This window comes from Sturnira hondurensis, unplaced genomic scaffold, assembly GCF_014824575.4.
Source record: "Sturnira hondurensis isolate 20B ecotype Veracruz unplaced genomic scaffold, ASM1482457v3 Scaffold0008196, whole genome shotgun sequence".
Lineage (NCBI taxonomy): Eukaryota > Metazoa > Chordata > Mammalia > Chiroptera > Phyllostomidae > Sturnira > Sturnira hondurensis.
In genome coordinates this window covers 10,652,587-10,666,326 of record NW_028080827.1, presented here as the reverse complement: position 1 = coordinate 10,666,326, position 13,740 = coordinate 10,652,587, and the positions used below count along the sequence as shown (strand labels likewise).

General features: G+C 32.6%; 1 protein-coding gene across 11 annotated transcripts in view; it reads left to right on the top strand.

Moving 5' to 3' along the window:
* The window catches only part of ZNF280D (zinc finger protein 280D), a 93,471-nt gene that overhangs the window by 25,503 nt on the left and 54,228 nt on the right, over positions 1-13,740 (top strand). For all 11 annotated transcript variants that reach the window (XR_005067605.1, XR_005067606.1, XM_037053960.1 and 8 more), the window contains exons 5-9: positions 292-409; positions 3,790-3,960; positions 4,098-4,207; positions 9,402-9,625; positions 13,352-13,509. Coding sequence is in view for 9 of the 11 variants with exons in the window: in XM_037053960.1 (XP_036909855.1) it covers positions 292-409; positions 3,790-3,960; positions 4,098-4,207; positions 9,402-9,625; positions 13,352-13,509 (781 nt within the window). In the remaining 2 variants the exon portion in view is untranslated. The remainder of the gene's footprint in view (positions 1-291; positions 410-3,789; positions 3,961-4,097; positions 4,208-9,401; positions 9,626-13,351; positions 13,510-13,740) is intronic.

Here is a 13,740-nt window from a genome sequence, read left to right as displayed (position 1 = left end):
GGTTTATATGTGTTTTTTTTTTATCTTGAAAAAAGTATACTAGTATTTGCCCCCCTTTTTAATTAGCTAGTCAGGAATAAGCCACCTGTAAGTTTGCTTTTAGATTTAGTAGATAATAATTTTGGCAGAGAGTAATAATTACAGTTATATTTTATAAGTGATTAGTAATTGAGACATCAAAGATTTCTTATAATATTGCATACAGTTGAATTTATTTTTATAAAAGTCTATGAAACAAAATAATTATAACTTGAATAAATGTGATATTTTCCCTTTGGAATATTTTAACAGGGTTACATAACAAACTCATCACGAGTTACAGCTAGTAATTCTACAGAGTTACTGTTTGGCTTGACCCAGGATCCAGGATTATCACACTTCCAAGGTGGACCAACACTTTCTTTAGCAGGTTAGTTTTAGTACTTTTTCAAAAAAATTAAAAAATGAAACTTCATGCATATGTATATGGAATTTACTTTCTGTTTTGAAGTCCTTGTCTTCATCTTTAGTTTTTTATGTAGTAAAGAAGAATGATGCTAATCTCAAATGCCTTTCTTGGGTAATTTTAAATCTCATTTAATAATAGAATATTTATTTCTTCCTTTTAATTAATTAAGCTAATTGACTTTGAAATTGTTTGACTCACACTAAACATGGACCGAAAAATCTGAAAATAATTTTAGTGTGTTAGAGAAGCCCTTTGATAACCTAAATACTCTGTGAAAAGAACTGTTCATTAGCTCCTATGATGAGTAGTGTGAAAAAGTATTATTATAGTTGATTTCTTAATTATATTAGTGTCTTTCTATTCATTTAATGACTTAAATGGGATAGTTAAATATGATTATAAAGTGCTATTATAAGTGGCTGTAATAAATTTGTATGTAGTCAAATACTAAGGAAATGCCTATTAAAGGAGTTATGAAATTTCCCTATTAAAGAAGAAAAGCTCCCATTGGCTTTTCAAGTAGCCAGATCATTTTACAAGAATGCTACTGTGGCCCTGGCTGGTGTGGCTCAGTTTGGGCATCATCCTGTGGACTGAAAGGTTGTGGGTTTGATTCCTTGTCAACACATATACCCAGATCATGGGTTTGATTTCTGGTCAGGGAACATATGAGAAGGCAGCCGGTTGATGTTTCTCCCACTCCCTCCTCTCCTTTCCTCTTTCTCTAAAGCAATGAAAAAATGTCCTCTAGTGAGGAAAATAAATAAATAGGTAGATAAATAAATAAAAAGAATGCTACTGTAATTACATAAAATCTTTCCCAAGTAACCATAGAGTAGCCATATTAGTAATCTTGTGCTTGAGGATGGAAAAGAAATCATTTTTATGTCATCTCAAAGAATGAAACAGAGGAGCCTACTAGTGTAGTAGTGGCTTAATTTTCTGACATGTTTCCCTTTATTAAAAAGCTGACAGGTAAATCTATTAGAATAATTTTTCCCTCTAAAATAAGACATAAAATACTTTTTTAATAATGATAGCTGTTATTTATTATTGCTTGCTTTTTATGTGACAGATATTGTATCGGATGCTTTAAATGCACTTTTTTTTATCTTAAAGAACTTTGTAAAGCATGGTATAATAACAAAAAGGAGAAACTGAAGCTTAGAGAAGTTAATTAAATAAGCCAAGAATACATAGCTAGTCAGTGACAGAGCCTGGATTTGAACTTACCTTGTTTGACTTAAAAGCCTATAATATTTTTTCATTTTTAAATCATTTTTATTTTTAATTACAGTTGACATAGCTTATTATATTTGTTTCAGGTATACACTCCATTGATTAGACATTACTTAACTTATTAAGCGATCATCCCAATAAATCTTGCACTGTACATAGTAGAATATTGGCAACATTCTTTATGTTGTACTTTACATCTCATGACTATTCTGTAATAACCAATTTGTACTTTTTCTTTTTAAGATTTTATTTACTTGTTTTCAGAGAGAAGGGAAGGGAGGGAGAAATAGAGAAACAACAGTGAGTGGTTGACTCTTGAGTGCCCCCTACTGGGGGCCTGGCCTGCATCCAGGTATGAGCTCTGACTGGGAATCCATCCAGTGACCCTTTGGTTCCCAGGCTGGCACTCAATCCACTGAGCCACACCAGCCAGGGCCCAATTTGTACTTCTTAATCCATTTACCTTTTTCACCCATCCCCCTAAACCTACTCCCATTTGGCAACCATCAAATGTTCTCTGTTTCTATGAGTCTCTTTCCATTCTGTTTGTTCATTTATTTTGTATTTTAAATTCAGTTGTTGATAGATATGTATGTATTGCCATTTTATTTTTTTTATGTTGTTTTCCTTCTTCTTAAGAAGATCCTTTAACATTTCATATAATACCAGTTTGGTGATTAGGTGATACCAGTCTTTTAGGGGTTTTGGGGGGATTTTTGTGTGTGTGTGTGTTCTGTTTTTTGTTGTTGTTTTTTTTTTGTCTAGGAAGCTCTTTATCTGTCCTTTAATTTTAATGATAGCTTTCCTGGGTAGAGTGATCTTGATTGTAGGTTCTTGCTTTTCATCACTTGAAATATTTCTTACCAGTTCTTTCTGGCCTGTGAAGTTTCTATTGAGAAATCAGCTGACAGTCTTATGGGGGCAAATCTGGAATATTTCTAATATATTTACTTATATTGATTGCACTTTTAGTGTACAGTTGGGAGCATTAAAATATCGTGCAGCTTTAGAATTCTTATTACAATGCATTGTTGTGTTATTTTCAGAAAGGACTTTTGCCTAGGCTAAATATCTCCACGTTCCTTGCTAATGCTCTAAATAAAATATTTTAACTTTAAGATGATGGTTTTTAAATAAAAACTCTTCTTAGGAATGAAATTCTTGTACAGACAGAATTATATGCAATAGTCTAATAAAATATGAAGGACAGTTTTTCTGTCAGACATGCCCAGTAGTCCCTTTGAGGAGCCCATGAGGTTCTGGGAACATAATTTAAAAACCTAACTCCTTTCATCAAGATAAGTTGTTTTTGCCCTGAGGAGTGTGGCTCAGTTGGCTGGGCATCATCCCGCAAAGTGAAACATCTTTGGTTTGATTCCATCTCTGGACAGAGCACATGCCTTGGTTTGTGGGTTCAGTCCTTATTCAGGGCACATATGAGGGGCAACTGATGGGTGCTTTCCTATCACATTGATGTTTTTCTCCCTCTCTCCTTCCCTTACCCTCTCTCTTAAAAAAACAAGGATTAGTTGTTTTTACTTTGTACATAGGAATAAATGGGGGTAATATCATCTAAAGCCATGAATAGACCACTTTGTTAGGTGGGAAACTAACTTTTCATTGAACATTTTAAATAAAAAGCTTCTAAAGTGTCTCTAAATTTTTAGGAAAAAATATTTTTAACAAACTTTAAATCATTTAATCATCAAAAGATAATTCATTTATAAGAACTTAGTTCAGAGTATTCTCTGTGCATTAATTCTTTTCCTTGGGGTATTTTGGCCTGGCTTTTTTCATCATAGCTGTTTGTATATTTATTTGAAGCCATATTGAGTATTTTCTTGTATAGAAAGATTATTTTATGAATTATTTTAGTATATATAGTCCATAATAGATGTTTGTAAAACCTTTTCTATATCCCCTTACTTGATCATATCAGTGTTATAATTTATTGTTATTCTTGTTATGATATTTCAATTATAATACCTCCAGAGCATTTTACTTAGTATTTTACTTAATTTACCTCCAAAGTATTTTTACTTAGTTGTAAGCAATATTCTAAAGTTTTTAAAAATATTTTCCCACTGTTTTAATTATTATAGGTGTGAATGAAAGTTCATTTTTATCAAAACGTCCTTCTACTTCCGAGGTGAACAGTGTTAATCCAAAAAAACCTAAACCCAGTGAAAGTGTTTCTGGAGCAAATTCCTCATCTGTATTTCCTTCGGCTAAATCTCTTTCAGTGACATCTCCCCAGGCTATGTCATCAAAAGGTAAATATAAAATGTGGCATATAAAACATAAATGTATAGTATGGTTTAGAAATTATAGTAAATTTACAAATCAGTTAGTGGTTATTTACAGTTAAAAAGTGATGAATTTTGAATCGTATGTTTTGAATTTATTTTAGGTACCAATACCTCATCAAGTCAATCTAAAAATGGCACGCCTTTTCCAAGAGCTTGTCCAAAGTGCAATATTCATTTCAATCTTTTGGATCCTTTGAAAAATCACATGAAGGTAAAACTTTTTCAAAGTTTGTTTTTAAAAAAGTTTGCAAATCCCTACAATTATTGACTGATTTTTAGTAAGTAATTGTTAAGAATTCTCATGTTGGAATTTCCATATAACAGGTAAAAATTTATGTTCATAATGATTATCTTCATATAAGATTTTAAAATTTCTTCTGAATCATTAAATTTAAAAAATTAGGTTCATATACATGATGATGTATGCTTATTCTAATTTTAAATGAAAATAAATCATTAATCAGATTAGTTTATTTACTAGATTATGCCATGCTTCAAGCTTTTAAAAAAACAAGCATTTTTTCTGTGTTTAAGGTTTTATATAACAGCAGTTTCTTCAGTTACGTCATTTTTGTGTCTATGCTAATATGTACATGTCACAATACAATGAAAATCAGAGTTTTATGTTTAATTTTCAACACTTAAACATGAACTCCTAATAGTGGAGCATTTCATATGAGATAATTGTTTTAACTCAGTTCAGAATATAGTTTGTGTAATTGTTACAAAATAATTCAAGTTTATTATTGGTATAGGAAGCTCTTAATTAGATTTTAAGAAATTTTTTAGATAAAATGAAATACGAGGTTTAGATAACACTTTACTTAAAATATTTTAGTAGATATTATAGTATTTTGCTCTTTCTGTGTAAAGAGATGGTGTATCCGAGGCCCATGTGGCTCAGCTGTTTGGAGCATCATCCGATAAAAAAAATACGGGTTCCATCCCCAGTCCTGGCATGTGTGGGAGGCGACCAATTGGTGTTTCTCTCTCACATTGATGTTTCTCTTTCTCCCTTCCTCTCTCTCTAGAAAAGCAATGAAAAAAAGTACTCAGGTGAGGATTTAAAAAAAGATAGCCCGTATTCTCCTTGTATGGCCAGTATAAATGTCAGGAAGGGGTGAAAAAAAGGAGGGGGGGAGTGTTGAGGAGAGACCAAAAAAACCCCAGAATTTATTTATAAAAAATTGTGTATTTATTCTTACATGTGTAAACTTCAGTCTCCTTCAAAGTACTCTACATCTGATGCAATACACCTATTTAGACTTTTTCCACTGCTCAAAACAGTTTTTAAACTTGTTGATTTTGATACTTTTAATGTTTTTGTCGTATTTTTTACGTTTTCCACATCTGAAGAACTTTCCCTTTGAGGATGTTTTTCATCCAGAGAAAAAGAAAAAGTGGGTGGGGCAAGATTGGGTGAAAGGTGAGAGTGGGACATAGAAATCATGTGATTTTTGGTCAAATCCTGCTGAACACTCAGCACAGTGTGGGCAGGTGTGTTGTCACCTGACCACAGGAAGAACCAGTCATCTGTTTGCTACAACTCAGGATGTTTCTTCTGCACATTATGGTGCAACCTTCTCAGAACGTTCAGATAAAAACTTTGGTTGACCGTTTCATCTCAAGGAACAAATTCCAAGTGCACAGTCCCTCTCACATCAAATTAACAAATGACCATTGTTGTTATGTTTGACCTCACTTGTCATACTTTTTTGCACTGTGGGAAAATGGCCAGTGGAAATAGCATTCCATTGGCTAGAATGCTGTTATGTTTTGGGGTTGTAATACAGTTATGACTTTGAAAAAAATCAGGGTCAGCTTCCACTTGCTCCTTCAAAGCATGACACGTAATCAGGTGATTGTCTCTGTGTTCAGGAGTCAGCCAGGTGAGGCACGGATGTTACTGAGACTCATTGCATGCTCAAATCTTCAGATAAAATTCACTTATAAGACTCCACAATGCCTCAGTCAACTCTGCAAGTCCATTAATAGTTCAGCAGTGGTCTTCCAAGATGGCTCCACAAACCCTTACCACATTTCCTTATTTTGGCTGGTTGAAGGATGCCTGGAACAAGGTTGATTGTCAATCCACATTTTGTCTTGTTTAAAATGGGAAAACCATTCATACACTTGTGTTTTACTCAGAGTAGCTTCTTTGTAAGCTATCTGTAACATAACAACCATTTCTGTCACATTTTTCCCCAACAAGAAACAAAATTTTACTGCTGCATGTTGTTTGTGTAAATCACTTATGAAATGGGCAAACATGTTGAAAGAGTCTTTAAAAAAAAATTCTTGAAGCCAAATGCAGCCTCTTACAATGCCACCTGTATGCTGATACAGATGGGTTCCTAGAACACTCACCTAGTGGGGCGAAGCCTGTACTACAAGGGGCCTGCCCTTCAGAAGATAATTTCAGTCTTTTGGGGTCCCTGTTTGTATAGCTTTGTAGCTCAGTATGTGTCTTTCACCTTTAGAATGTATATTTTTTTGCTGACACTTGCTAAGATCTATTACCATTGGATCCTTTTGATTGCTCTGATCTACTTCCAAATGTGTATAGGTATATCTTCTGTCTGAACTTGGCTACTTTGAGTAGTGCTTTCATATGTTGTGGAGTCTGGATTTTATCTGGCACTTAGTTTCAATGAAAATATTTTTAGAATTTGGTTGTTGTGGCTTTGGGTGAATCCCAGGAGAAGGGGAAATGATGACTTATATATGATGATCGTATGGGAAATTCTGTTTTACTATTTAAACATTCCCACCTTTTTTTGCTCTGAAAATCCTACCTAAGAACATGGTCTTTCTACTGGGAGAAATGAAAATGTGAATGGTGTATAGACAGTGTCTGCTATTTGTCAAATTATAGTATATGGAAGTAAAGTATTTAGGATTGCAGTATTTAATAACCCAGGAAAAGAAATGATGAAATGGGGGTAATGGTGAAGGGCTAAGGCTGAATAAAAAAGTTGATCTTGCACTATAGCTCAGCAATGCCATCCAAAATTTACCTAGTCCTATAAAACCTTAAATCTAAGCTCTGTTCTTATTTCTTAAGTTGCTTTCTTGCCTTTTGAATATTTTCTTTAAGATATTTTTCTGTCCTCTCAGTTATTACACCCTTTAACCTATTTCAATTCACCTTGTTCATTCTTAGTTGTCAGTGATTTATCATTCAGCTATTTTAAAGGTATATGAAATCTTATTTAAAAGATACTGTGAATGTATTATTTTAGAAAGCTGATTCTAGCTTACTTTTCTATTAAAAAATAGAAGAATAGCAAGCAATTGATCATCTATTTCACATATCTATTTGTGAGCTTTAACTTTCATAGATGTACCAAATTAGACATTTTTAAAGAATATAAACCATGCAGCACACTCTTCTATCCATTATTTTCTAGATTTCAGTAAAGAATCCCATTTCAAATATGAAACACAGTAACTTCTACAGTCCGAAAGCCAGATTTTATGTTTGAGTATGTAAGATTATCCACATTTCTAATTAGGGAGACTATCCTTCATTATATAATTTTTGTGCATTATAATTTTTTCCACTGATGGCTGAGTAAACTGTAAACACTAGTAGAACTGTAGATAAGATGAGGGGTTTGTCTATCAAATTGATGATACTGATAACATCATTTATAGTAAGACATATATTTTGAGTCTCTTTTCTAATTGCGCTAGTAGATTTACTCTGAACCATCTTTTTCTCCATTTATCTTTAAAGTCAAAAACAGTGTCAGTTATACTTGAAAAACAATTTAAAACATGGGGGGAAAACAAGAGGGATCAGTAAGGACATGACGTAATGATAAAAGGGTCAGTTCATAGCTATGTATCTAATAAAGTAACTTCAACATTTTTAAAAAATACCAAAAAAAGAGGGGGAAAAAGCATTTTTAAGAAGAAGCTTAGCCTGGCAAAAGTCCTTAGAAATAGTGCAACTTTCTTAAGTTTGAGCTCTTAAATATTATGTGTCTAAAGAAGAATCTAGAAACATAGAAAAACCTTTCTCATTTTCTTCTTTTTATCCTGGCTTCATTTGAACTGTATTTATTCTGAGTAGTACATTATAGAGGATGAGATTATATTATAGACCTAATATATTTATTCTGATTTAGTTTATGGGTGCAACCTAAACAGAAATTTTGTCTATTTTTGTGGGTCCATTCTGTTCAGTACTTTCCCCTCTCTTTTTGATCTATTTTGGATTGGGGGGGGTGTCTTTTCTTCATAGGTTTAAAAATTGACAAGTGAAAAAAATAAGTGCAATTAAAGGAAATGTTACCAGTCTGTTTTGGACCAAAGGCCCAGATAGATTCCCACGTGACACAGAAAGTTTCACCAATGATCTGACATTTCAGTGTGACGAAAGAGGAGGTGGATATAGTTATCTTAGAAATGGAATACAGTTGCTTTTAGGTTTTCATACTTTCTGATGTTGCTACTAATTTACTAAATAACACATTTAGGAAGAGTTTAAGTCAGTTGGTTTATGTTATAAAAGAATTACCTGGGTGGCTGTTAAAAATATATGTACTCCTGGGGCCTACATCTTGACGTTGTGGTTTATTGGTAGGAGTGGGCCCAGGAATTAATTAGCATTTTGACAAGCACTTCTGGTTTGTGTAATACAGGTCTTCTTTGGATTGCTCTCTGAGAAAAAGTGCTGTGGAGAAATTTTACAACTAAAAATTATGTACATAAGTGAATTAGTTATATCTTGTTGGGGATAAAAAGCTCATCTATGAAAGTGTTCTGCATTATGTAATGCAGAACATTATATTATGTAATATCTTGATTTTATGTAGGAGCAACTAAATTTTCCCTTCAGATATTTAAACATTCTAGATATCAAGATGTAACTGTTGAAGTTTTCAAGACATAATTGATGCTTTTTTCTTTTTTCCCTATACATTTTATACCACCTTGAGCCTGGGGAATGAATGGCAGGTTAGCTGTGCTTGATGTCCAGCTTCAACCAGAGTTACAAAATTTACTGTGTCGCTTAATAATTACCACATACACTCTAGCACATAAAATTACATTATCTTTCTATACTCTGTCTTGACATGGATATGAAGTGAATGATTTTTAGTTTAGCTTAGTTAATTTAAATATTTAAATTATTATTAAATACATCTGAAAAGGTAAATTGCAAGGAAAAAACTTTTAGATCACTAGCCAAATCTGATTTGAAGATTTTTCTTTTTTTTGTTTAAGATAATAGATGTTTATTGTTTGAGTTTTTTTGACTATGTATATGCACCACAAACTTTTAGTGGATATTTTTCCAGATATATTACTAAGCATAGTTTTACATGGTCTGGTCTTAGATGTAAACACTGAATCAATTTTAAGGATAAATAAGGGTTTTCTTTTTTCTTTTTCAGTATTGTTGTCCAGACATGATAAATAACTTTTTGGGACTGGCTACAACAGAATTTTCAAGTACAGCAAATAAAAACAAGACTGTTGATTCAGAGAAAGGAAAGTTGATCATGTTGGTTAATGACTTTTATTATGGAAAACATGAAGGAGATATCCAGGAAGAACAGAAGACTCACACAACCTTTAAATGCTTCAGTTGCTTGAAAATTCTTAAAAATAATATTAGGTATGTAAATACTTATTTTTATTTCTGTCTGAAAATTGAAATGCTGCAAATACAAATGTGTCTTTATCTTGCATTTTTCTGTGCCATTGTAGATTTTAACACTTTGTACTAATAACGAAGGCAAGTCCTTCTCTTGTTGAAAAGCTTTTGTCCTTGTATTTTCTAGTTGACTTCTGGATCTAGTTGTATTTCTTAAGATAACTTAAGAGAGGGTGAACGTCATTTCAAAGCAAAATTAAATTCTTTTCCCTATGTAATCTGTGATCTAGGAATTTTTGTGAGATAATTTTTATTTTTAGGTGCTTTTGAATTTTATTTATTTATTTTATAAGAACGACTTTATGTTTTGTCCAGTTTGACCACCTCCATACTAATCTTATTTAATACTCAGAATATTCCAGTGACATGTATAGTTTTTAGAACATTCACTTGTTCTAAAAGTGAAAAAGAAAAAGTGATCTTCTATAGAGAAGTACCAGTTCTAGGAAGAATGTCTGCTTTGTTGTAAAATTTAACTGTTTTAAAAATTAGTGATTTAATTTCCAGACAAATTTTGAAAATTTTATACATGTATGCTTTAAATTTTAGAAATGCTTACTTTGTCACAGTTCAATTCCCAATCAGGGCACATGCCTGGGTGGCAGGCCAGTTCCCGGCAGGGGCCAGTTCCCATCAGGGAATGCCCAAGAAGCCACCATACATTGATGTTTCTCTTCCTCTCTCCTTCCCTTCCCCTCTAAAGATAAATAAATAAAGTTCAAGGAGTTCATCATCACCAAGCCCTTATTATATGAAATGCTAAAGGGACTTATATAAGAAAAAGAAGATGAGAAATATGAACAGTGAAAGGACAGCAAACACACAGTTATTAACAACCACACCTAAAACAAAAGCAAACCAAGAGGATAGCTAGATCAGGAGTGGAACCATAGAAATGAAGAACACATGGAGGGTTAGAAACAGGGGGGTGGGAGGAGGAGAATGGGGGAGAAGGCACAGAAAATAGCATAGATGGTAGGCAGAAAATGGATAGGGGGAGGGGGAGAATAGTGGGGGAAATATAGAATCTAAAGAAGTTGAGACACGTGGTTATAAACTAAGGGGGGGAGAATGGTGGGGGAGGGAGTGTGTGGGTGGAGGGAAATGAAGGGGGGAATAGAACAACTGTAATGGTATAATCAATAAAATATATATTTTTTAAATAAATAAATAAAAGATAAATCAATAAAATCTTAAAAAAAAGAAATGCTTACTTTGTAATCTTTGAGTTACATGCCAAACTATAATAGTAGTTATTATAAATGAGTTAGTAACAAGACATACTGATTGATATTTTTTATTGGTTATATAATTTTACCTGTATATTAGGTATTTCCCACAATTTTATTATAAAATATTTTTAAAGATTCAGCAATGTTTTAAAAACTTTATAATGGCCAGGTGTATACTTATCACCTAAATTCTACCAGTAACATTTTACTGTACTTCTCTTTATTGCATATCTATTCATCATTCCTTCAAACTATTCTTTTGTGTGTGCTTTTCAAAGTAAGTTGTAAATATTGTGTACTTGCCTTTGGTGAGGAGGGTATGTGTATATGTCTTTTTATGTTTATTCTTGATAACTATTTCCATTCTTAGGCATCAATAGATTACTTCTGGACCCAGTATTTATCTTGTTTTCCTGTGAGTTCCTCTTGGGTTCAAAAAGAAACATATAGAATAATTCTGAAGTACACTATGCTATATTTCTTTATGTTGTTTATGGTAGTGTTTTAATTCTCAAAATTCTTTCATGAGTTTTCACATTTATCTCCTTTCATCAAACTTTCATAGCCATCAGTAGATAATGGTTAAACAGAAGAGTATTATACTTTGTGTTATAACACTGAAACAGTATCACAACAGAACTATATCACATATGTCCATATTCTTACCATTTTAGTAGTAAAATAAAACAGGAAAATTATGTTAGTATATCTGGTAAATTGCATAGAAATATGGTTCACTGACTTAGTTCCTTCTTATACCTCAATATTATATATGTTGTGTTAGAAGTTATTTCAGCAATAGTTTTTTTTTACTTGAAGATTAGCCCATTTAGTATTAAACATAATAAAATAAAACATATCTTTTTTGTTATTGTTTCAGAAGACTAGTTATATATTTCTAGAATATCAGAACATACAGGCATTTTAAGCAGTGAAATTTCATAGCATCCAGGCATTGAGCATTTTTTGAAATACTGATTGTTTAGTAACTATAAAGTAGTGAAACTCTTCATAATCAGAAGTTTATATGTTAAATAATATTTTGCCTTAATAGTAAAAAGTGGAAAGGCAAATTGATGTTTGTAGAGAATGGTACTAAGCTGATTGGTCTAGGTTTCCACTCTCCCCAAGAACATATTGTGGTATGGTATTTTTTTTTCCTTTGTCAAGTGTCACCAAAAACACTTAGGTTTATATTATTCTGTGAACATCCTTGCCAGAAGTTTTGGGGTTTTTTCTTTCCCTTATTTCCATCTGTTGTTTTAAGGAGTAGAGCACCTGATAGGAGCTCACATAATAATTGAGAGAAAGCTTGCTAGTTAAGAGATTTTATGTAGATAACAGTTTAATTGCTTAAAGTTGTTAGCTGCAATTTTAATGGTTCTTGACCTTTTCTCTGTATGCAAGTACTCAGCCAAAATTAGGATTTTCTATACTTTTTTAACAGCTGTTATTAAAAGCAAAAGAGGACAAAAAGGTATTTCAAGCCATGTCATAACCTGTTCTAAGAAAAGTAGTGTTGTGGAGGGGTGAAAAAGAGATAAATGTGATGACCTTCATGATGATTGCTATCCAGATTGATGACATTATCATTTTGTTTTAAGATTACTTCCAGCCCTGGCTGGTGTAGCTCAGTGGATTGAGCGCAGGCCTGCGAACCACACAAGATTACTTCCTTTAGGGATTCAGTGAACAGTTGTTGATAGTTGCGCTAGTCTAAAAAATGTTATTTTGGTCAAATACTTTCAAACAGCAAAAAACTCCAGTAAGCTCTTTTAAATAGGTATTCCCATTTATATTGCATTCTTTGCTGTTGAAGGTCATAGCTCCTGCTCACAGGAAGCCTTTTGGGGAAGCTGAAATAGCAGGATATACAACTGAAAAATGGACATTGCCTATAAAGAGCACAGTCTACAAGTTAAAATGAACAGTCTGTGCCTACAGTAAACCAGTATCATTATAAAACAAAAGGTTCTTGTAATTTTAGGCATTAAAATTGCTATTACATGCATTTAGAAACCGAGACACAAGTAAAAATACCAGTAATTTGTTTTTTAAGCAGCTGGAATCTATTGTGTGTCTTCACAGCTTTAGAAGAATACTCTAATGATTCTGTAGCTGTTTTTGGTGGTAGGGTTTCCTTCCTTTCAATATTTATTTAAGAATGTAAATAGTATTTCATGTATGGAAAAGAAGCCTGCTGTTTTACCTTCAGAAAACACTTTAATCTGAAATTTTTAGAGTAGAAAAAATTAGTGATATTTCAGATTAATTACATTAATAGGGAAAAAGGTGTTTAATTGCCCACATAATGAAAGTGACTAAAGTGCAGTTTTCTAGAGGAATTTAAGGCTTTGAGATTTTATTTTGAATAGTATCTCTGTATTCTAAGATTCAGATATTTATTTGTGAGATCTTTGTTTTTAAATCTGAATTTTGCACCTGTCAACAATAGGTTTATGAACCACATGAAACACCATTTGGAACTTGAGAAGCAGAGCAGTGAGAGCTGGGAAAACCACACCACCTGCCAGCACTGCTACCGCCAGTTTCCCACACCATTTCAACTGCAGTGTCACATTGAAAGTACACACACACCCCATGAATTTTCTAGTAAGTTGCAGTTTCACTTAAGTATTGGATATTATTGATTTTGACAATATTAATTCTGAGAAAACTGTAAGCCTGTTAGAAAAATGAAAAAAACACTGCAATTTGAGGGCAAAATCAAAAGTTACATTTTAACTAATATAAACTTTTAAATAAAATTAGTTACACAATTAAATTTAGTCTTGTAAATAACTAAGGTAAATAACCTGTGCATTACATGTGTGGGGGGGCTAA